The sequence below is a fragment of the Centroberyx gerrardi genome, chromosome 23 (genome assembly GCF_048128805.1).
Source record: "Centroberyx gerrardi isolate f3 chromosome 23, fCenGer3.hap1.cur.20231027, whole genome shotgun sequence".
In the NCBI taxonomy this organism is placed as follows: domain Eukaryota; kingdom Metazoa; phylum Chordata; class Actinopteri; order Beryciformes; family Berycidae; genus Centroberyx; species Centroberyx gerrardi.
In genome coordinates, this window is record NC_136019.1 from 9,014,898 (window position 1) to 9,035,875 (window position 20,978).

General features: G+C 46.2%; 2 protein-coding genes and 1 non-coding gene across 5 annotated transcripts in view; all 3 read left to right on the forward strand.

Annotated features, from left to right (window-relative positions):
• Nucleotides 1-206: 206 nt before the first annotated feature.
• Nucleotides 207-10,590, forward strand: efs (embryonal Fyn-associated substrate). Of its 2 annotated transcripts, XM_071909114.2 has the most exons (8): nucleotides 207-312; nucleotides 792-1,014; nucleotides 1,821-3,161; nucleotides 4,004-4,123; nucleotides 5,416-6,381; nucleotides 6,747-6,818; nucleotides 8,004-8,261; nucleotides 8,931-10,590. In XM_071909114.2, exons 2-8 carry the CDS (start codon nucleotides 1,003-1,005, stop codon nucleotides 9,114-9,116), a joined length of 2,955 nt encoding a protein of 984 aa, XP_071765215.1. In that variant the 5' UTR covers nucleotides 207-312; nucleotides 792-1,002; the 3' UTR covers nucleotides 9,117-10,590. The 2 variants fall into 2 exon arrangements, with proteins under 2 accessions (XP_071765215.1, XP_071765216.1); XM_071909115.2 differs by lacking the exon at nucleotides 6,747-6,818.
• Nucleotides 10,591-12,218: 1,628 nt separating this feature from the next.
• acin1b (apoptotic chromatin condensation inducer 1b) overlaps nucleotides 12,219-20,978 on the forward strand; it is a 28,215-nt gene continuing 19,455 nt past the window's right edge. For both annotated transcript variants that reach the window (XM_071909095.2, XM_071909096.2), the window contains exons 1-6: nucleotides 12,219-12,359; nucleotides 13,582-13,647; nucleotides 14,232-14,343; nucleotides 15,365-15,438; nucleotides 16,064-17,809; nucleotides 18,489-18,568. In XM_071909095.2, coding sequence (XP_071765196.2) covers nucleotides 12,225-12,359; nucleotides 13,582-13,647; nucleotides 14,232-14,343; nucleotides 15,365-15,438; nucleotides 16,064-17,809; nucleotides 18,489-18,568 — 2,213 coding nt within the window. In that variant the 5' untranslated portion in view covers nucleotides 12,219-12,224. The remainder of the gene's footprint in view (nucleotides 12,360-13,581; nucleotides 13,648-14,231; nucleotides 14,344-15,364; nucleotides 15,439-16,063; nucleotides 17,810-18,488; nucleotides 18,569-20,978) is intronic.
• On the forward strand, nucleotides 14,957-15,075 carry LOC139919410 (small nucleolar RNA U6-53/MBII-28). Its single transcript, XR_011784998.1, has one exon. It is a non-coding gene; the product is annotated as a small nucleolar RNA U6-53/MBII-28 (small nucleolar RNA).

Here is a 20,978-nt window from a genome sequence, read left to right on the forward strand (position 1 = left end):
ACCCCGCGGTAACGTCCCAATCCAAACCTCCCAATCAGATACGCTCTTTTTTTCTGAGCCGCGGTTAGCTACGCGATTTGAGAGAGGTAAGGAAAGAGGTGGGAGTGGTGTAAATCCAGTACTTACACCCATCCTTTTGCTATTACATTTGTGAAATACGCACACATCTAAGGAGGCGGAAATAATTGTGTTGTCATCGCTGAAGATGATTGAACACCGATGGCCACGGATTTTCACGACCGAAACAAAGTGATTTTGCCCATCTCAGACTGTGCATCAATGTGAAGTTCATCGACGACAAGACAAATCGGGGTATTTATTTAACAACCACGCGTTTGTATGCTAAGGTTGGCTAGCCAGCAAATTTGCTTTTGCAGTTTATGCCGGCATTGCCATTGTTTTGAAAATTTTGTGCACCATTAACGATAGCGACGTTGGCTAGCTAGCAGGCCGCTACTACATAACGTAACTTTTGCTTTTCAGATGTCTTCAGGTGTGATTTGAACATGGATAGCAGTTGTATAGCTAACCTTAGATGGTAGCTATGATAGCGAGTGCACGCCACGTATCATATTCGTATTAACGTTGCTAGCTAAGCTAACCGTTAGCTTTCGCAAGATGGGCTGCATTTACTGGGCGTGGAAAGGACAGACAGCTGCTGCTGCTGCCTGCCTACTTTCCACTTCACGTGCCTTTTAAGTTTTGTGTTGAGGTTAGCCAGCGTTACTAAAACTGTCTTGCGGTTTTATAAATGAGTCGTGACGTGAGGAGCAATTTTACATGGATTGCAGGTTCCTGGAGAAGGTGGAGACGACGAGGAGTTGACTCAGCCTGCCGGAGATGTGTCCTTCTCAGCCCCAGCTGTGGCACAGCACCAAGTTTCTCTACCGTCCAGTCCATCCGTGAGCTGATCTAGATGGATGACCCTGACTGACCCGGACTCTTATGGACATTGCTCGTGAATTTTAGAAGAATTACAGTTGTGTCTGAGACATAGCAAACATGTCCCTCTCGGTGAGTACAGTATTTGTTTCTTTGTGTGGTTGTGTACTCTTTCCTGTGGTGGTATCACGATGATGGACAATTGTGTGACTTACTAACTATAATGTGCACCTTTTGGGATTGGCAGTGCATGAATGGATGTTTACATTTTATCAGAGTAGGTTTGATATTTTTGTCTGGATCCTCCTGAGGTATTGGCTTTAGAAGCTGTCCCTCCATTACCCTCCTGAACGGGTCCCACATGGCTCAATGGAGCCTAGTTGTCCCCCAGGGGGTTGGTTTAGAAAATGAAAGGGGGCCTGACTCTGTGGCTTTGGGATGGCAATTAAACCCTAAACAACAAGGGACAGATGTGCCTCTCCTCCCCTCCCCCTCCTGCTCTTCTCTCATTACCATTAAGCCCTCTTGTCCATTTGATCATTGATCCCCTCTGTCCCCTTTTCTCACTCTTTCATGATCACTGACACAGCCGTGAATTTAGAGTTTTACAATTTGTCTTTTTCACTAACCCACCCCCTTTCTGTTTCTCTCTCTCTCACACGCTCATTTTAAGAGATGTTCCCCATTCTCTCCTATTCACTCTCCATTCAACAGCCCTAAACAATCAGCCATTTTCCACTTCTGACTTGGGGTTGCCATGTCAATGTACTTGTTTGTTTGTGGTGTGCAGATGTGAGAGACTAGCTTGTGTGAATTTGGGCTGTGTATTAAACCTTCTTTCGTACGGACATTTGGTGTGTGTGTGAATAAATGGTTGAGTGGGTCCATTTCTCTCATTTCCTCATTTGCATTAGTTTCTACTCTTGTCTCCTCCTCAGACGGTACTGGCCAAGGCGCTGTTTGACAACACAGCGGAGAGCCCGGAGGAGCTGGCGTTCCGGAAGGGCGACATCCTCATGGTTCTGGAACAGGAGCAGGGCGGCGGGCCGGGCTGGTGGCTCTGCTCCCTGCACGGCCGACAGGGCATTGCCCCTGCCAACCGCCTCCGTCTCCTTCAGACCGCCCCGCCCCCGGGCTCGGACTTGGTCTACCTGTCCCCAGGTGCCCCGCTGGCGCGGACGGCTGTCAGCAGCAGTGCAGAAGACATAGATGGAGTGTACCGCTCCCCGCCTGGCGCGGGCGAGGGGCTGTACCAGAGCCCAGGAGCTGCACCTGCCTCAAGGCCCGGGGAGCTCCGCAGAGTAGAGGGTGGGCGTCCTCGCTCCCACTCCAGCTCTGGAACCCGGCCCCGACCTGACTGGGATGTTGGGGTGGCAGGACGTCCGCGCTCCCCCTCTCTCAGAGGACGAGGTACAGAGACGGGGACCCTCTACCAGACTCCAACAACTCCCACACCTCTGGTAGCCCAGCATGCCAGGCAGCCAGGACCTCTGTTGGCCTCAGAGTCTGTGTACCTCTCCCCCGTTGGTATGCCCAGGGCAGCAGAGGACCCAGAGGACACTACTTATCTCGTCCCTAGGGAAACAGTGGCAACAGGACACTCGGACAACTGTTATCTGGTGCCCAGGGGCAAACCGCTGGCAGGTGAGGATGTTTACCAAACCCCAACAGGAGGCGTCACGGCTGCTCTTGGCTCTACGCCAGCCACTGCTGTCTGTCCCAATGGCCCTTCCATGGTCAACGGGATCCCCCTCACCCCCCAGCCCAAAGTGGGCCAGGAGACCCCTGGGGTGTACCAAACGCCCACTCCTGTGGGAGCCAACCTTCACAGGACTCCAGCCGCAGCATCACCTTTGCAGGCCCACCAACAGCCGTCGTCCCCGGCCCAGGCATCTCCCAGACCTCAGCTCAAAGGGGTTTCACCCAACCCTGCCGTTGCCCGGGGCAAGCCGGGTCTGGCCTGTCACCGGGGGTCCCCATTGCTGGTCAGAGCGGGGCAGGTCAGGGTACCTGGATCACCAAACTTTGCCCGCAAACCTCCTCCACCAGCACCTCCAGTGAGGGGCGTCACTAGGAAAGAGGTACCACAAACGGCCCCTTCGTCGGCTGCTGTCCCCAGAGCCACTCAGCCCACTCTTTCAAGTCTGCAGCAAGAAGGAGACAGGCAGAGGGGCGCTCCTCAAGGCAAAGAGGAGAGAGTGAATGATGGCCTGGAGAGAAGGAACAATGCACAGAACAAAAGAGAAAATCAAGATTATGCGGATCCTGTGGATGAGCAGGTAAGTTCACTTAGCCCACTCTCAAATCTACTGTATAACAGAGTCATGCTGCTCAGCCACGTGTTATGTTGTGAGCCCATACTGATGTTTCTGTATAGCAGGGATACTTGCACTTTCTTGCAAAGTGGCCCCCCAAAAATGCCTTCTATCCCTGTGAGTCACATCTGAGAATATTTGTTGCCTGAGTTTCATTAGCATTTGAACAATACAGAAATTTTAGTTTTTGTTTGGCCAAGGCCGATATAAATCACGATCTTTTTGAAGCATGGTGCTTTTTTGCTAAAAGTTCAAACTCTTAAATACCAGTACTCTAAGCACTAAAACCATGCTAAGCGTTCATCACTGACTCAGGAATGCACAACATTACCTCACTGCAATTTTTCCATTCAAAATACTGAGGGTAAAAAAAGAAGTGGACAGAGGGTCCTGGGCATGTTAAGGTCATGTTACCTTAGCAATTTTGGTGCACCCTCACCATTAGAGGAAACACTGACTGTGGTTCAGTCAGAATTGCCTACATTAGGTGCAGTAGTGCAAAGTCAACAATGGATGAAAGCTATGGTCAAAATAGCCATTTTATGCAATTCTTCTTTGCGTTATGTTTTAGTAAATGAAATTAAAGTGAGATTAAATTGATTTTAATTTTGCTGGGAGCCCCTTAGGAAGCCTGTATCATTCCTGTGGCTCCCCGCATTGTTCTTTGACAACATTTTGCCAAACAACACTTGGTTAGCCGTCGAAGTCTGCAGGAGATATGGTTAGGGAATACATGAATATAATTCAAGATTATGTGTCTTAATTGGTAATCAGAATTTGATTTTGTGCTGTTGTTGTCCCGGTAGGTGTACGACACTCCTCCTAGTGGCAGGTGGCAGCGTCCAGCCCCGTCTTCCCTTGGTGACGACGACAGCATCTACGACACCCCCCGCGCTCTTCCCCCGCAAGCTGACTCTGAGTCAGAGGTAAAGACAACTCCATTCACATCTATATCCTGCAGAGACACAGATGGAGCCTGGGCACCATCATATTGATGCCTGTTTCGAGAAGGGAACTCACTTTCAGATTCATCTTGTGTCTTCGTTCCCTTTTCCTTACATTGAAAAATCAACATAAAAGTTTATATAGGCATGGCACTTATATTGCACATGAGAAGAAGATTTTATACAGCATCTGCTACTGTGAACATGTTGTCACCATGCAATCGCAGTCCTTGGTAGGAATTCCAAACAGCTAGCTGGGAACTGTGGCAAACCGGTGTGTTGAACTCGTGTCTGTACAAGTAAAGTGGAACGCCAACAAGAGATGACTATCGAATGTCCTGTCACCATTTCTTCACACATTCCACCATTAGTCTGTCTCCCTCCCCCTCTCCAAGGCAAGGCCACACCTGTCTCTGTCTGCCGTGGGAGCCTGTCTATCCAGTTAGAAGGCTGCTGCTGCTATTTTCTCCCAGTCGCACCCAGCTGTCAGAGCCATACCAAGGCTATACCACTCATCCCCACTGGTCTCCCCAGTAATGTTACAGGAATACATTGACTTTGTGGCAACTAAGGCCTCCTTGACACCTGACGTTAACATGCGTCTCGTATCCGGATTGTGTGTAGATGTGATTTTAGCTGGATTACATTTACACCTGTATGTTATTATCTGAGCTGGCTGTCAGCTGTTTGATTTTGTTTTATTTGTGTCTGCTTTATATGGATTGGAGACGCATTACATTTACACTTTGCTGTTAATGTGGCCAAATATGTCTCTGACCACCTCTGGAGGTTGTTGGGTGATTGGATCTTCAGTGAATCTTAAGTGCATTTACACCTGGATTTTATGTATTTTTTCTCTAACCAATTTCAGTCTGATTACCCAGTATGCATTTTAATTCCAGGTGTAAAGAACATCTAAGGTCTTGAATAATCTTACTGTTGTGCGGTGAGAAGATGGATATGTTTCACCTTTGTGTATTCAGTATTTATTTAGTTTCATACAGTGCAAGCACCCAACTCTAGGTTGATCAAAGATTTATACAAAAGACTACAAAATCTGTGTATTCCTTTAATACCTATTGTGGGTGAAGTTGGAATAGTGCATTGGCTTAAACTGCTTCATTGTTCTCCTTGCCAGTGTGGTTATTCATTGTGTCCCATAGAAATAATCCTAGAGTCTTTGCATGTAATCATTAGGTAAATACCGCACACACTTTACAAACAAAGGATTAAGCAAGACTTTCTTCCTCTCCTTTCTTCTCTACGTCTCGCAGGTGTATGACGTCCCCACCATCACTCTGAACATGTCTACATCAGATCTCCAGCACAGCGGCTCGGTGCTCGTGGCTGATGAAACCGATGACGATGTCTACAGTGTCCCGACGCTCCCCGGCCTGCCACTGGGCCCAGGAGAGTCCACAACCAGCCTGTCTGGAGAAGATACCACCCAGGTGGGACAGGTCTACTCTGTCCCTGGTCCTGAGAAACGAGCCAGCTGTGGAGACCATCCAAAGGACTCCTCCGAGCCGGACTGCGGCATCTACGACATGCCCGCTCTCACCATCGACGTCCTGCCTCACTCTTCCTCGTCCTCCTCCACCTCTACTCGCCGCCTCTCCATCTCCAGTAACGGCTCCGGCGATGTCCAATGGAGAGCCTCGCTTTCCAGCCTCGTCCACTCGGTACTGAGCACAGCCTCCAGCTCCACCTCCACGTTGTCGTCGCGGGACCTGGCCACCTCACTGGCTGAAATCCTGTCCGTCTGGAAAGCGAACCATTCCGGTGATCCTCCGCCGCCTCTTCATCAAGCCTGGGCTCGCCTCTCAGACCTCCTGCCGGCGTTATCGGCTATCGGCAACGCTCCTCCGTCTGAAGGCCTCCTGTCGTTGGTGCAGCGGGCCCTTGAGGAAAGCACCCTCCTCTTGCAGGCTCAGGGGCGTCCTCGTCTGCCTTCCCAGGAATCCCTGTCCCGCAGGCCTCTGCCCGCGCTCCCTGTGCCTGATGGGAAATCATCTGGCGGTGGGATGGGCTCACGTAAAGGTAGCTGGATCCAGGAGAGGCCCTTGCCCCCAACCCCTCAGCCGGCCTTCCCCTTGCCCCCCACTACATCCTCTGTGACCCTCACAGTGGGCCCCGGCGAGGGAGAAGAAGACCCCAGCAATGAGTATGCAGGGATCGGCCTGACTCCCATTCCCGCCCCGTTACCTGCTGGAGACAGTGTCGGATATGTCAAGCTGCAGGTCAGTCCTCATGGTGGAGTGTGTTTATTTTATATAGGCCTACTGCATGTGCATGAAAAAATTGACATATGCAGGCGGCTTCCAGTCATTTTTCTTAAGGGTTTGTTGTTGTTTTTTTTCCCAGTTTCTTTTTTTTTTTGTTTTCCAGAAGCATTTTTGGACATGCAACTACCATTCTTTTTCTGCTTTTTTTTCCTCTATCCTGTTTTTTTTTGTCTTTACCTCATCCTTGCCGTTGACTCATCTCTGCCATAACTACACGTGCATGTAATTTCTGCATTGTTAGTTTTGTGTTTGTGGATACAATCTACACAGGCTTTGTGGCCATGTCTGTAAACATGCCTGCTCTCTCCTTCCCACACTAGGGAAAACCCGAGCCGCCTCCCGATGCACCAGCTGAGAACGGACAAACACAAACTATTACAGCAGAGCCAAGGGTAAATCTCCTCTTCTTTTTTTTTTTCCACACACATAAGCCTTTGCTCACACAGGGCACAGTCTCTCACTCTCAGATAAGTTTTCACAATACACACACACACACACACACACACACACACACACACACATACACACACACACAGAGCAAGTCTACACAGATAAGTCATTGATTCACTCTGTGTGTGTGTGTGTGTATGTGTGCTGTTTACTGATGGGCAGTGTGAGTCATTAATCCAACTTGCAGCTCGGCATTGACAGTTACTCTGCTCTTTGGCTCCTGATCTGGTCTAAACCTGATCTGGTCTAAACCTGTTTGAGTCCATACTCACCGCGTTTACCCAACATCATCTGACTTGCTCTCGATCTATATCACATTTGTCCTTGTTGATTTTTAATCTGTACTCCCACCCCCCATTGCTTGGAGATTTAGACAATGTTTTATTTACTTATTTGTTAACGTTTAAGCTTTATTTGACAAGGAAATAATCTTTTTTTTTTTTTCCCCAAGAAATCAACATCAAGGCAAACAGTTGCAGACAAACAACCTATAATAATGTACATAAGAGATAACTGTTACATATTATTGTAATTTTGCTTAAGTCTGCATGTCCTTTCTCCTGTTGCTTGAGAGTGAGGTCATGCTTTATATCACTCAATCTGCATTTTTTTTCTACTCCTTTCTTGGATTCCTGGGTTACGCCATAGCCGGCCAACAAGAGGTCATTTGTTAATCTTAACAATCTTGGCTTATAGAGAATGCAGGCTGCAGGACAATGAGTGGCAGAGGAGCGCAATCATCCTTACGACAATGCCCTTTTCTGACGTACTGTGTATATTCATATGTGTGTGTGTCCCTCTCTCTCTCGCTGTGAGACACTATCAACCACATTTAAAAAAACAAAACATTGACTGAGCATGCATACTCTTCTTCAGCAATGCCGTGCATCAAATTCACACAGTTATATACATTTACACAGCCACAGTCTACTGTTGGCCATTGAGCAGCTCCACTGTCGCTTCTGTCACAAGCCTGCTTATCTAATTTCTAGTCCACCGCTAACCTCCTAACGATGATAATAATAATACATTTGATGCTGTTGACACATCAGCCACTGAAGCATGAACCTGACATTCCCTGGAAAAAACACTAAACTTGTCTTTCTTCGCACACCTCCCCCCTCCAGCTGACCCCGTCGCCTCCCCTGCCGGTGTCGCTCTCCCTGGAAGACTCGGAGCTGCTGTCCTTCTACTCGTCTCAGAGCCTCGCCCACCTCTCCTGCCTGGCAGACTCCATCGACGTGCTCTTCAGCAGCGTGCAGGGGAACCAGCCGCCCCGCATCTTCGTCGCCAGGGGGAAGAGTCTCATTGTGACCGCCCACAAGCTGGTGTTCATCGGGGACACGCTCTCCCGCCTCCTGACCTCCCCCGACCTCAGGGCTAAGGTTAGTGGAGCAAACCATGTGTGGCTTTGTTTTCATGACCTAGTATGGGTGGGAAACATAGCATGTAGCCTTGTATGGTTAAAGAAAATCGTGAAAATCCTAACGATAAGCACATGTACTGTCTGAGTCGAGTCTGCCCTGAAACAGACATTATATTCTGCTAAAAATGGGCCCGAACACGTCTTGCCCACTTAGTTTACTAGCAGTAATGGACAGTTAATTAAAGTAGAGATCGAGTCGGTTCTCGATTCCATCATGTTGATTCTGAGTATCGATTCTACTAAAAAAACGGAATTGGAGTCGACTCCTGTTGCAATCTCAACTCCAAATTCTGGAATCTGGAGTTGTTTAAACGAATTTGTAATTAATTAATTCTGATTTAGGCCTACTAATCTGTGTTCGATTGCTTTGGTCTGATTCTGATCCATTTCACAACAAGTGGGGAGGGAGAAATTCAAGGCTCATTGGTTGAATGCCAACTGGTGTAAAACTTACATTTTTGTGTATATATTTTGTGTACATATTTTCATTTGGAATTGGAATCGACTCCAAAAAATGTGGAATCGTCCGTCCCTAGTAGAGAATTAAAATCTGTTAAAGCTGTGTAATAATTGTGTAAGTTGTTTTTATTTATTTATTTATTTATTTATTTATTTTTCCTTGCTTCAGGTCACAACTTCGGGGGGACGACTGTGCCAGGCCTTGAAGACGGTTGTCGTGGCAACAAAGGGCGCCGCGCAAAACTACCCGTCAGTCTCGGCCACCCAGGAGATGGTGGACCGCGTCGCCGAGCTCTCCCAGCAGGCAGCGGGCTTCTCTAGTCTGCTCCAGCGGCTGGCGGAAATATCTTTATGATATTTCGTATTGTTCGCGTAAAACTTTGTTTACACTACACGTGCATTTTCTCTCTTTGAAATGCCTTATTTGTTGTTACATTCTTTTGTTACCTTTCAACTGAATGGGATTTGAAGCAGGCGAAAAGTGGAATCGTGGATGAAGAGTGGTTAGCCGTGCTACAGCTGTTGCCCAGCTGGATTTTGACTGTGTTGGTTCTGTCCCTCTAAGTGTGTGTTGGTTTGCCTTTTGTTTTTATACTGACCACTGTGCTTTGGTGCCAAGCACACTTGTCTTTTTGCGTGTCGATAACTTATTGATAATATTTGAAGCCTCTTTGTGACTTTTGAGTGTCCTTGTGGACCAGGTATCTTGGGAGCCTCGCTTTGTTATGTTTGCAAATTTTTTTCCTCACATGATAGCCATTTTTCCTTCCTGTCTCTATTTATTTAACCATCCCCCTCTCCCAAAAATAGCACAGAAGGAAGCCGAACATCCTGGTATCGGCCTACTTGCTACTGTGATTCCTGAAAGGAATGCTTTTTGTGATTATCATGCTGAAGTTGTTGATGCAGCATATTGAGTGTTCTGGGCTTAACATGGAAGAAATGGAATATGATGTGTGGTGGGATGTTTGCCTGACTTTCTACCCTTTAACCCTCATCCTACCAACATATTTAACATACAAGGACTACCGACTGGGGACCCCAAGAATAAACTACTGTAAGAAACAACCATCATAGCAAAATGTTAACTTATTTCTTCTCAAAACATTATTAGTTATGTAATTAATGTCTGAAAAAAACAAAAACAGATTATTATTATTGTAGGAAAGTTACAGTTAATTAAATTATGTATTGTATTTCTGACTTTGAACATCATCTTACCTTAGGAAGAGCAGTATTTAGGGTCGTCGACAGAGCACATGAGGAAATCTGTCTGCTGCATCTGTGTCTGTCTCCTTCAAAATGACTGACAGAGTGCCCCTAACCCCCTGATAGTGTGTGATACTTTAAATTAGGACCCATGGCAAACATGAACTCAATAAATAGTTCCATCTATTAAAACTGCATAGGCGGAATTGGGTGCTTTTGACCGGGGTCCCCCAGGACCCCAATACATTGATATACTTAAAAAGCACTAATTAAAACAGAAACAGAAAACAATGATATGAAGTCATTAGGAACAAATTGATTGACAAAGTCATGAAAAATTGGAATGATAGAATAAAGCACCTGTGAGATATGACAAAAAGTATACCTCTGGGGTCTGCGGGTACCCCAGTCGGTAGGATGAGGGTTAAAACTGTTCAAGAGTGTTTTCAGTGTTTGTATAATACCCACTCATTTCCATTGGCAAGTAGAAATTACCTGCTGTACATCTTCTTATTCCCATAACCTTCCTAAAGATTGCATGACACATCTCTCAACCCCTGCCATTCAGTTTACAAACATGCAGTCTTACATACATTAAAGATGCCGTGAAGGAGAACAACGAGAGCCTTGTCTGAATACGAACGAGATAATCTGTGAGAATAGATGGAGAGATTGAGAGGGAGTGATGAATTTTGTTCTTTCCCACGGCCCTGCGCTGGCTCTGGATAAGAAAACCTGTTGGCCGGGTTTACTTGTCTCCACCTGTCTTGTTAGGGTTTCCACGCTTAACGTTTCTCTCGCTTTCTTTGCTCTTCCGCTCCACTTCTCATGAGACGGTGAACATTTTTTCCAGGCTCAGACGGTACCTGCTCTATGCATGTTCCAGTTCAGCTGCCTACTGTAGCTGTGAAGCGGGGAGTTAAGGACACATGGTAGGAACTGTGGAATGAAGCACAGCCCGTGTCTGAGTGACTACATCATTCTTATATTGTTTTGAACACATAAAATCTCTGTAACACATTTACCATGCCAAGTTGGTCATATTTCAGTGTTGCCTGAAGTTTGAGCATATGTGTAATAACAGCTGCATCAAATGAAACAGTTGAGTTTATGTCTAATACACCTGTTTTCTGTTTCTGACCATTATATTGCTCTCTGCCCACTTTCCATTTTTACCAGTCACCAGACATATGTTGGTTGGTCTGTGCCAAAATAGAGCAGAATCATGTTCAGTGTGCACATTTAGAAATGGAAGCTGAATAGATGTGATTTTTGTCACGTTAGAGACGAGGATTATTTACACTACTCATTTCTCCTTGTATAAACGGTGGCCAGCGTTTCATCCTGCTGAACGTGGCCCCTTTCCATCTGTCCTGCCCCAGAGTGCCACCTAGTGGAGGTTTGCAGTATTACTTAATGAATACGTGCCTGCCAAAACGGGCCTTAGAAATATATATAAAGAGAGCGTCATCGACAAGTAACCATTATATATTTATTGTCAAGTTTGTATTTCCTTTGCTTTCGGATTTGCATGGCTTTAATTTGCTCTAATTTTTATATATGCACATATTTAACCAGGGACGATTTCACTCAGTGAATTAAATCGAACAATAATGTTTCTGGAAAAAATATTAAGTTTGATTAAGCTAGGGTTGTGTTTTCTTTTGTACAAGAATGTTTTTTACACTATGTGAGCTCATTTGGGTCAGTTAGCCCTATTTGCTGAGGTTTAGAAGTGAAGCTTTGACTCGTCTCCTCCAGTAATACAGGCCTAACAGGTCTCTGCATTAAGGAAGTTGAACACTACATTCGATGTCTGTCTTGTATTCCCGTTCAAAATGCACAAATACATTTTTTTCAGTGATAAAAAAAAAAAGTTGTGTGTGGGTCATTGATTTTGCAGTCTGTCTATCAAAAAATGTTTCATAAATCTGCAGAAAGACTGTCGATTGGTGAATGTCTGAACAACCATCACAATATTAGGATTAAATTAACTTCCTGAACGTTATAATTTAAAGATGAGTGCGGCAACGAGCCTAAATTGGCCCGATAATTTACAATGATACAGTATTTTCAAACAGGCATGACAAGAAGTAGTCGCTATATAACATACATATGAGATTTAAATTACCCTGATACAGTACTGTTGCTGTGATTCGGAGAAGCCGATCTTCTTCCGGAGATTGCCGAACTCTGACGCCGAGCAGCAGCCGTAGCGACGCTTGTTGGAGTTTAGACAAGCGGAGGGAGCAAAATGGCGGACGAAGATATTACGCTTGATGGAAAACCTTTACAATCGCTCCGAGTCGCGGATCTGAAAGCCGCTCTGGAGCAAAGAAACCTCTCGAAAAGCGGGCAGAAAAATGCACTTATAAAGCGACTGAAAGGGGTAAGTTTTTGGTCATGTTTTGGGCGTCTGTCGAGTCTAGCTAAGTTCAGCAGGAGGCGAGAGATAGGGGGGTTAACGTTAGAGGCCGTAACTGTGTGTGGATTCAGAAGCGGGAATGCATAAATCGGCTGGCACACGTTATTACGTATGAACAACATGTTTTGTTTTTGGTGATTTGTGATTGGCATTGCAACGAATTTCCGATCACGCTTTGACTTCACTCGTAACTACTCGCTCACCGTGTTGCACACAGTTGAACTGTGCACCTGTCAAGTCGAGGCCTAAGCTAAGCGGAGTGTAAGCAAGCGAGCGGCGGCACATACTGTACTGTACGTTACAGTTGATAATCGTGCCCGCGCTCTGTGTGTGTGTGTGTGTGTGTGTGTGTGTGTGTGTGTATTGGGGTTCGGGGGCGCGCCTTGCCATGTAAACATACCTATTCCGATTTCACCGACGCATATTTTATTATTCAGATGCAATTTTGTATAAAATCAGCATTTAAGTATTTTATTATGATAGTTTTGCAACAGAGGTTCAGTCTGCATTTCAGCCTGTAAACAATTATAGGAATCCTATAATACATTTTAGAAAGGATACTGTACGAATACAACAGCGAAATAACACACTAAAGGTATTATGCTACAGAAAATCCTATAGTCATATCAAAGGAGATAAATATACCATAAAGTAGTACAAAATGCTCACTAATAACTCACTATGGAGAGCTACTAACACCGTAAGTCCCTATAGGCATAGGGTTTTTCGTCAGGGTCAGTTTCTTTGTAATTTGCATACATCCAAAACACTTGGCTGTATTGTCTCTGAGTAAACCAAAACATCAAAAATCTGTGAATGGTCCATCAGGTTTAGAGTTGACTCCTCCCTGTACTTGACTGGCCAACAATTTAGCACCCCTCTATCTTAGTCACACTCCCTCCATAGATAGAATGATGAACAAACATATGAACAATGTAGCTGAGCTCCACTCAACGGGTGCTGGAACAGGGAGAGCCTCAGATGACATAAGGCCACCCTGCTACATCACCTGAAGTCCCTCTGAAAGATGAAGCATATAATTTTGCTGCTTGTTGACATCTCACCTCTTCATCTAGTCAGAATTTACTAGCAGCTGGCTTGTGTTAATTTACCACCTTTATGATGACTTACCTTCATGTTATATCATTTTACATTTTAAATACCTTTCTTTCGTCACTCCCTGCAGGCCCTGATGCTGGAGAACCTGCAGAAGTCATCCTCCTCTCACATTGGGCTGCAGCCCAACTCTCAGGTATTTAGATGGGTTAGAGTCTGTGTAGCTTTTGACTTTTCTTCCAACAAAATTAAGAGTCAAATCATAAACATTGGGATCTATGCATCAGTTTTGTGAGACGTGCATTAGTGAGTAGACCTAAATTATTCTACCAGGAGTTATTACTGGTTTTTGTATTTAGCTGTATAAAGAAACATGGCTGCTGTGTTATTGTGAGATCAGATCGCCCTCACAAAATATTCAGAGGTGAAATCTCTGCAAACGCAAACAGTAGTAAATACTTTTTGTGTGTTTTTAAGGTCAAATGTCATGACAAGGGTTTATATTTTGTCCTATATCGAACTTTAAAGTCTCAGTTTCACCATTCACACAATTACTGCTCTTTGGCTTTGTGGAGGAGATATTAGTGGGAGGGAACTTTCTTTCTTTCTTTTATATGGATTGTAAACGTTTTGGTGTAGATTCCCTGTAACAGTAAGGAGAACACATTGATGTGGGTATTTCTCCTCTGATTTGTAGAATGTAGCTTTTAACATATTGCTCTTGCTGTTGTGTGTGTGTGTGTGTGTGTGTGTGTGTGTGTGTGTGTGTGTGTGTTTTAGATAGGGGAGGAGATGAGCCAGAACAGCTTCATAAAGCAATACCTGGCCAAGCAGCAGGAGCTGCTACGTCAGAGGCTGGAGAGAGAGGCGCAGCAAGCAGCCGAGGCCGACGGTATGACACACACATGAATGCGCACACACACATACACACACACACACACACACACACAAAATGACAAAACAGACAATGAACACATTCTCTGCCACAAGAACAATGGTCCATTAACTTAGTGGAGCAAGGCACTCTCTTCTTTCTCTCTCTCTCTCTCTCTCTCTCTCTCTCTCACACACACACACAGAATGGTCTGGTAAATTTGTGTTGTTCACTTTTGTATAAGCAGGCTCATAAACACATAAACAGATCATACCGGGCTTCCTTTTTTCTCATTTCCAGATCTTGAAAGGTTTAGGTTTTACTAAAACAGGAAAAATATGCAAAAAATATTGTCGTTCAGTTGTGACACACATATAACAACATGTTATATAGCTGTAGGCCCACTGTGTTTCACATGTTACATTTCACATTATACATACTGTATATCTGATGTTTATTATTGTGAAGAATAATTTATAATAGCTATAGAGTGATATTACCTAGTTGACAGTTATATTACACAGCAGGGTGGAATTTTGAAGTGGAAAATGTGTAGGCATTCTTTTATCCACACACACCCCTCTCCATAATATATCACATACACACCACATCGGTCCTATGAGTGTGTTTTCTCCGATGATGATTCTGCCATGCTAATACCGATGTACCAGGCTGACGAAGTGTCCTCCTGGGTGCAGATGAGTTCAACTCAACTTCTCACACTGACACTGTCAGAGTGGGCTGAGGAGATCCAGTACAACTTGTAACAAATTCCCACATTGTTTTTGTCAGCTCTTGATTATGTTAACCACATTTCAACAAAACTCAATATACAGTATTTTGCTGTAGTTTTTCAGTTAGTTAGGTCATATAAAACAACACCCTCAGCCTACGGTTGAGACTTTAGAGAAATGGGTCTATGTCACCCTGATTCATTCAAAAGCTTCCCGTTGTTTGGAAACCAATAGGCGTGTGTCGGTTGCGACCAAGGTGCTGACCTTTGACCCTTTAAACCCTTTGTCGTGTGCCTCTCTGACAGAAAGCCCAGCAGTGCCGGAAGAGGATGAAGACCACTCAGAGGACAACGACAGCTCCTCCTACGTCTCTGACAAGGTCAGTGACCTCCACACACACACAGAAACACATGGAGAAAACTGAAGATCTGTCCCACCAAACAGGGCACAGTGACACACAACCACTACACCACTACACATTGATCATAACATGTTGTGAATTGTTTACAAAGATTATTTTTTATTCTTTATTTAGGTCCTAATTTCTAATCTAAGTGGAGGCACTAAGGGTAAAAACAGTGACATCTTGTGATACCTTAAGAGGTGTTGAAAATATTTGTTAAGCCTACCTGTATTTTAAGTTGCAAAAATGGGTTTTTAAAATGATAAAAGGCTTATTTTCCATTTCCCTCAACAATTTATATGTATAGAATAACAATAGATACACCCTAATAAAATCCCAAGTGATACTTTCACCTTATACAAAGTGATTCTTCTGATTCTTATATCCTTGAATAGTGTTTCTATAGTCATGGTAGACCTGGAACAGTCATGAAATTTGAAAATTGTTTGTCTGGGCCTGGACATTCAACTCAGCAATTTAACAAAACAAGTAAATGGATGGATAGATAGATAGATAGATAGACAGATAGAAAGCATGTGGGAACCCTGTTTGAGGGCACAATGTTTTCTCTCAAACTAACGTCATTATTTGCACCCAGCAGCATCGCCCCATGCCCTCCCAGCCCCCACTGACAAGGGCAGAGGAGGAGGGAGGAGGAGGCCCACTGGTGGGGCAAGGGATGACGGCTCGCAGGCCTGACATGGGCCCAGGCCCCACCCACCACCACCAGGAGTCCTCTGAGGCTCCGGGATCTTGGATGCAGAGAGCCACGCTTCAGCCGGGACACGAGGAGCCACCCGCCCCCTCTCCTCCCCGCGCCGTAGCGTCCCTGTCTGTGCGCGTCCTCGGCCAGCCCGATCGGCAGGGGCTGCCCCCCGCCGTGCCCCGGGCCCAGGAGAAGGAGGGCGCCGCACCCGCCGAGCCGGGTTCAGCCCATCCCGTCCTCCACCTCAGCCGATCCGCCGCGGCTGCGGCAGGAAGTCACATCCGCGAGGACAGCGATGAAGATGACGACGGCGATGACGAGAGCGAGGAAGATGAGGAGTGGGGGCCCGGGGCACGGAGGGGCGGCAGAGTGCCTCCCCAGCCGCAGCAGCCGTCCCCCAGCATCCCATCGGTGTCCGCGAGATCCAGACGCAAGCTTCAGCCTCCGCAGCACATCCCGCCACCGCAGGTACACCAGCCCCCCATGCAGCTACGCCACCCCACCCCTCCTCCCTCTCCACCCCCCGAGCTCTCCTTCCCCCTCCCCGACACTCCCAAGCAGAGCCCACCGGACACGGACGATCCAGAGGCAGACGGCCCCAGGGCCGCAGCCGGTCCGGGGGCGGCGTCTCGCCCTCGTCCCGCGATGCAGAGGCAGGACTCCGATTCGAGCTCCCGCTCCAGCAGTCCTGAGCCCCCCCAGCAGCGCAGGCCAGGGCCCCTCTCCCTGCTCGCCCGCAAGATGGAGTCCGAGGGGGCTTTCCCTGCAGCGCAGGCCCCCCTAGCTGTGGGCATGTCAGGAGAGACGGCGTGCTCATCTGCTGTGCCCACCATCTCTATCACCGCTGCCAGTTCCAGTGAATCACCACTGCAGAGAATGGAGAGGGAGAGGCAACAAGAGAAGAGAGAGAAGGAGGAAGAGAGGCGACTGAAGGAGGAGAAGGAGAGAGGACGACGGCAGGAGGAGGAGGAGCGAGAAAGAAGAAAGAAACAAGAGGAGGAGAGGGAGAAGAAGCGTCTGGAAGAAGAGAAGGAAAAGGAGAGGAAGCGACTGGAAGAGGAGAAGAAAAGACGTCAGGAAGAGGAGAGGGAAAAAGAGAGAAAACATCAGGAAGAGGAGCGGGAAAAAGAGAGGAAACGGCTGGAAGAGGAGAGGGTAAAAGAGAGGAAACGTCAGGAAGAGGAGAAGAGAAGAGAGGAGAAACGGCTGGAAGAGGAGAAGAGAAGGGAGGAGAAACGGCTCGAGGAGGAGCGGGAGAAGAGGCGGGAGGCAGAGGAGAAAGAGAGGGAGAGCCGACTGCCGCCATGGAAGAGAGGCCGAGACCCGGCGGGAGCGGCCCAGCTGTCTCAGACCCAGGCTGGGTCAGAGGAGTCGAGGAGGTCGGTCCTGGTCACGGATGCCTCGCCACAGCGGCCTCCGTCCTCTCTGCCCGCCAACACAGCTCCCACAGCCAAGAGGCCTCGCGTGTTCTCCGACACTCCAGCGGGGTCCAAGGCCTCAGAGCGCGGCTCGGTGGTCGTGACCGAGGCCCAGGATTCAGGCTCCTCGTCGGATTCTGACTCCAAGTCTGACTCTTCTTCACGCTCGTCGCAATCCTCTTCCTCCTCCCAGGATAAGTCCCGCCCTGCCAGGCAGCTGAAGGTTAGTGACTGGGCTGATGTAGGTGTCAGTCATGCGTTAGGGCATCAATGGCCTCTGATCTGTGAGCTATAGGTACGCACAAGCCATCCGGTTACTCGCTGGGTAGAACTAACTCACTAACGGTGTTACCAGTTTCTTACCAGTTTCTCTTCATGCCTGTTCGCATTACAAAGTCATTCATTTATACCATATAGTCTGTTGGCAGCAGAGATGTATAGGTAAAATAGTCAACATGGCTAATGTGACACTAACTCAAATACACCATAGATACTTAGATTTGGTTCACCTACAATCTGAAAATATGTGTGAAAATATGTGAAAATACCTCTCTATACTTTTTTGGATTGTGTTCCCCTTTGAGACTAGGAGTGTTTGGGTGTGTATTTTTTCTAGTGTTGATTTGTGTGTCTGCCAGGGTGTTTGTGAGTTAAACTCAGCTGTTCTCTGGTCCCGATTCTTAAGTCGCGTTCCACTAATGTTTCCAATTAATGTTCTTTTGATTTTTTTTTCTTTCCTTTATTTCAACCCTTCTGTTGCACCCATGAAAGAAACCTCTCTGTCTTGTGATCATTGATCATTGATTATGAGCCAACTATTGACATACATTTTAAAAAAAAACAACTCTTTGGGCATTTCTATTATTTGTGTTTCCTTATGTTTACTCTTAATCACCTTACAGAAGGCCGACCAAGGACAAGAGGCAGAGGATGAGAAAAAGACCCTGGATAAAGGAGAGAAGAGGCGATACCCCACAAAAAGGTCAGAAACAGTCACTACAATGTCTTTACTGTCAGGACAAAAAGCCTGGTACATCCCAAAAATTCACCAGCGATTTCACTCTTTTACCAGATAACTAGAGTGGAATTGGACCTTCAAATGATGGTTGTGGCTGGTGGAGTAGAAAAGTTACTAACAGCAGCAAAAATTACCCAGCAAGCATTCGCCTGGTGGCTAATGATAATTTCACACCCTTCTTATTGTCACATCTCTTTATGTTTGCCCACCACTCTCATTGTCTTTCTCACTTTTTAGCAAGCAAATCACTGCTTTGTGGAGCAAAACAACACATTATTATAGATCCCGCTGCTTTTCTGGGTGAGAGACGTTCATGTAGAATTTGAATTGCTGGGATTGGTCACTGACTTAATTTATGGCAGAACTGACAATGCAGGAGGGTGTTTACGCCCCGACTCCCCTACTAAACACCTGAACTTCCTTTTGACTGCAGTTGTGGCTGGTGGAGGTGATCATACATCACTTTTTGGGACAAACTGTTTTCAGAGAAGTTGATAGGTGAATGAGGTGATGAAGAAAATTTAGTTTCATCACTTCCCTATGGAAGGATGTAGACTACATGGTCTAACACATTGAAGTAATCAAGATATTTTGGATATCTTGGGTGATGATTGCATTTTCTAAAAGCTAGAGGGCCGTGTTCCTGCACATATTGCCTATCTTAACTTTGGCCCACGCTGGGAAAACTACACATAATGTGATTGTAAATACAAGAGATTGCAATACAGGGATGTAGTGAACCCACTGAAACCTGGTTTAAATTGTACCTCATATAAACATACCTACCTTTTTAATTTAATGATTTATAGTAATCATCATAATAAGTAGTATCAAACTGATGTAGTTTATATGAGGATAGGGTCTTTTTAGGGTATTTTGCCATATGATGATGGGCTGGAAGTCAGTTTAACCACAATTTTATTTACCACTACATCACTGTACCGTAGAAATGTCTGAATTGAAGAGATGGATAAATTGATGTGTTTCCTGTCCATGAGCTGTGTTATAGTAACTTGGGTTGCAGAAATGACCATTTCTGTTGAACTTTGGATTTCACCGAAATTAAATGCTTATAACTGGTTTACATCGCTCTGACATGGATCAAATTGATTGGTCACTCCAAGGGCGTAAATAGTTGCCATTGTATAAAGGAGTCGACTGTATGGAAAGGACGGAGTGAAGGAAAACAATATCTCCTTCAATTAAACACGTTGGTCACTACCTAACAGCGGGTCTCCCAGGCTGCTCTCCAACCTGCATCGGTTACAAAACACCTCCACATGCTTTGTCACTCACTGGTCCTAATTATAGCCGGCTCTATTTCTTGTCAGGCGTTCAATGCGGCAGCCTCACAACCGGCGTGGCTTCTCTTTCTGGGAAAAAAAATGGGTCCTTGCTATCCCTGCCTCCTTTTCTCCCTCTGATTTTCCTGTCATTTCCTCAATCGCCGGCAGCAACAACCATATTTCCATTAACTACAGATCCTTTATTAATCGTATTCCCTACTTCTCTAAAAAGAAACCGTTGCAACCGATCGTCAAAAGGGCTTTTATTGTGGAATTTTCTGACCGGAAATCGAGTTTTTATCCTAGCTCGCTTGACACTAGTCTCACCAGCCAACATGGCCGCCATGCATGCATTGCATCTCTGATACCGACGCAGTGCACGGCCCAGCAGCAAGCCGCCGCGACCGGATTTTTTCGCGTCCCCGATTTCAACCCACGCCTGACCGGAATAAACGATTAACGGCAGAGTATTATTTACCCCCGGGGGGTTCCCAGCCTGGCGGTATGCTGTCCGAAGGCAACAAAAACGGGTAAGAGAGAGAGAGAGAGAGAGAGAGAGAGATAGAGGCAGAGGGCGACAGACGGCTTCAGGTTGCTGGTAATAGTTACCCTCTTAACGGTAGCCAGAAAGCAACGGGGATAGCCCGTCTCAGCCTACCGCTTACCCGGCAGTATTTTACGCAGCTCGTTAACTAGACTGTCCGTTCCTGCCGGTAAAATATCAATTGTCACCGGTGGCCTGGTTACAAGCGTGTAACATGCTCGCCCATGTGAGGACCGGGGGTGGGGACCGCGGTGAGTCTTTTGTTGGGAGAAAAGAGGCAGGAGAGATATTTTTTTTTTTTGTGGGGTGGGGGGGTCCCTCGCCTTATTTGATCAGTGCCTAAAATAGCTTTACACTGAGGTAACGCACAGATAAATAAATAATGGGCTTGGATTTCATGGCGTGATGACGAGAATCATGCGGGCATCTGTCTTATGAATTAAACAATGATTTGCCCCCCCCCTCCCCATCTTCCTTCTTGACCTCAACGTGTTCTGCCACACCACACAGTCAAAAGACAGAGCTTTTTTTATTCTTTCAGACT

What these genes read in the sequence shown, in the direction of transcription:
- efs (XM_071909114.2), top strand. An exon ending in CTATTACAGCAGAGCCAAGG is followed by an intron (nt 6,819 to 8,003) that starts GTAAATCTCCTC and finishes TCCCCCCTCCAG; the next exon opens with CTGACCCCGTCGCCTCCCCT. An exon ending in CCCCCGACCTCAGGGCTAAG is followed by an intron (nt 8,262 to 8,930) that starts GTTAGTGGAGCA and finishes TCCTTGCTTCAG; the next exon opens with GTCACAACTTCGGGGGGACG.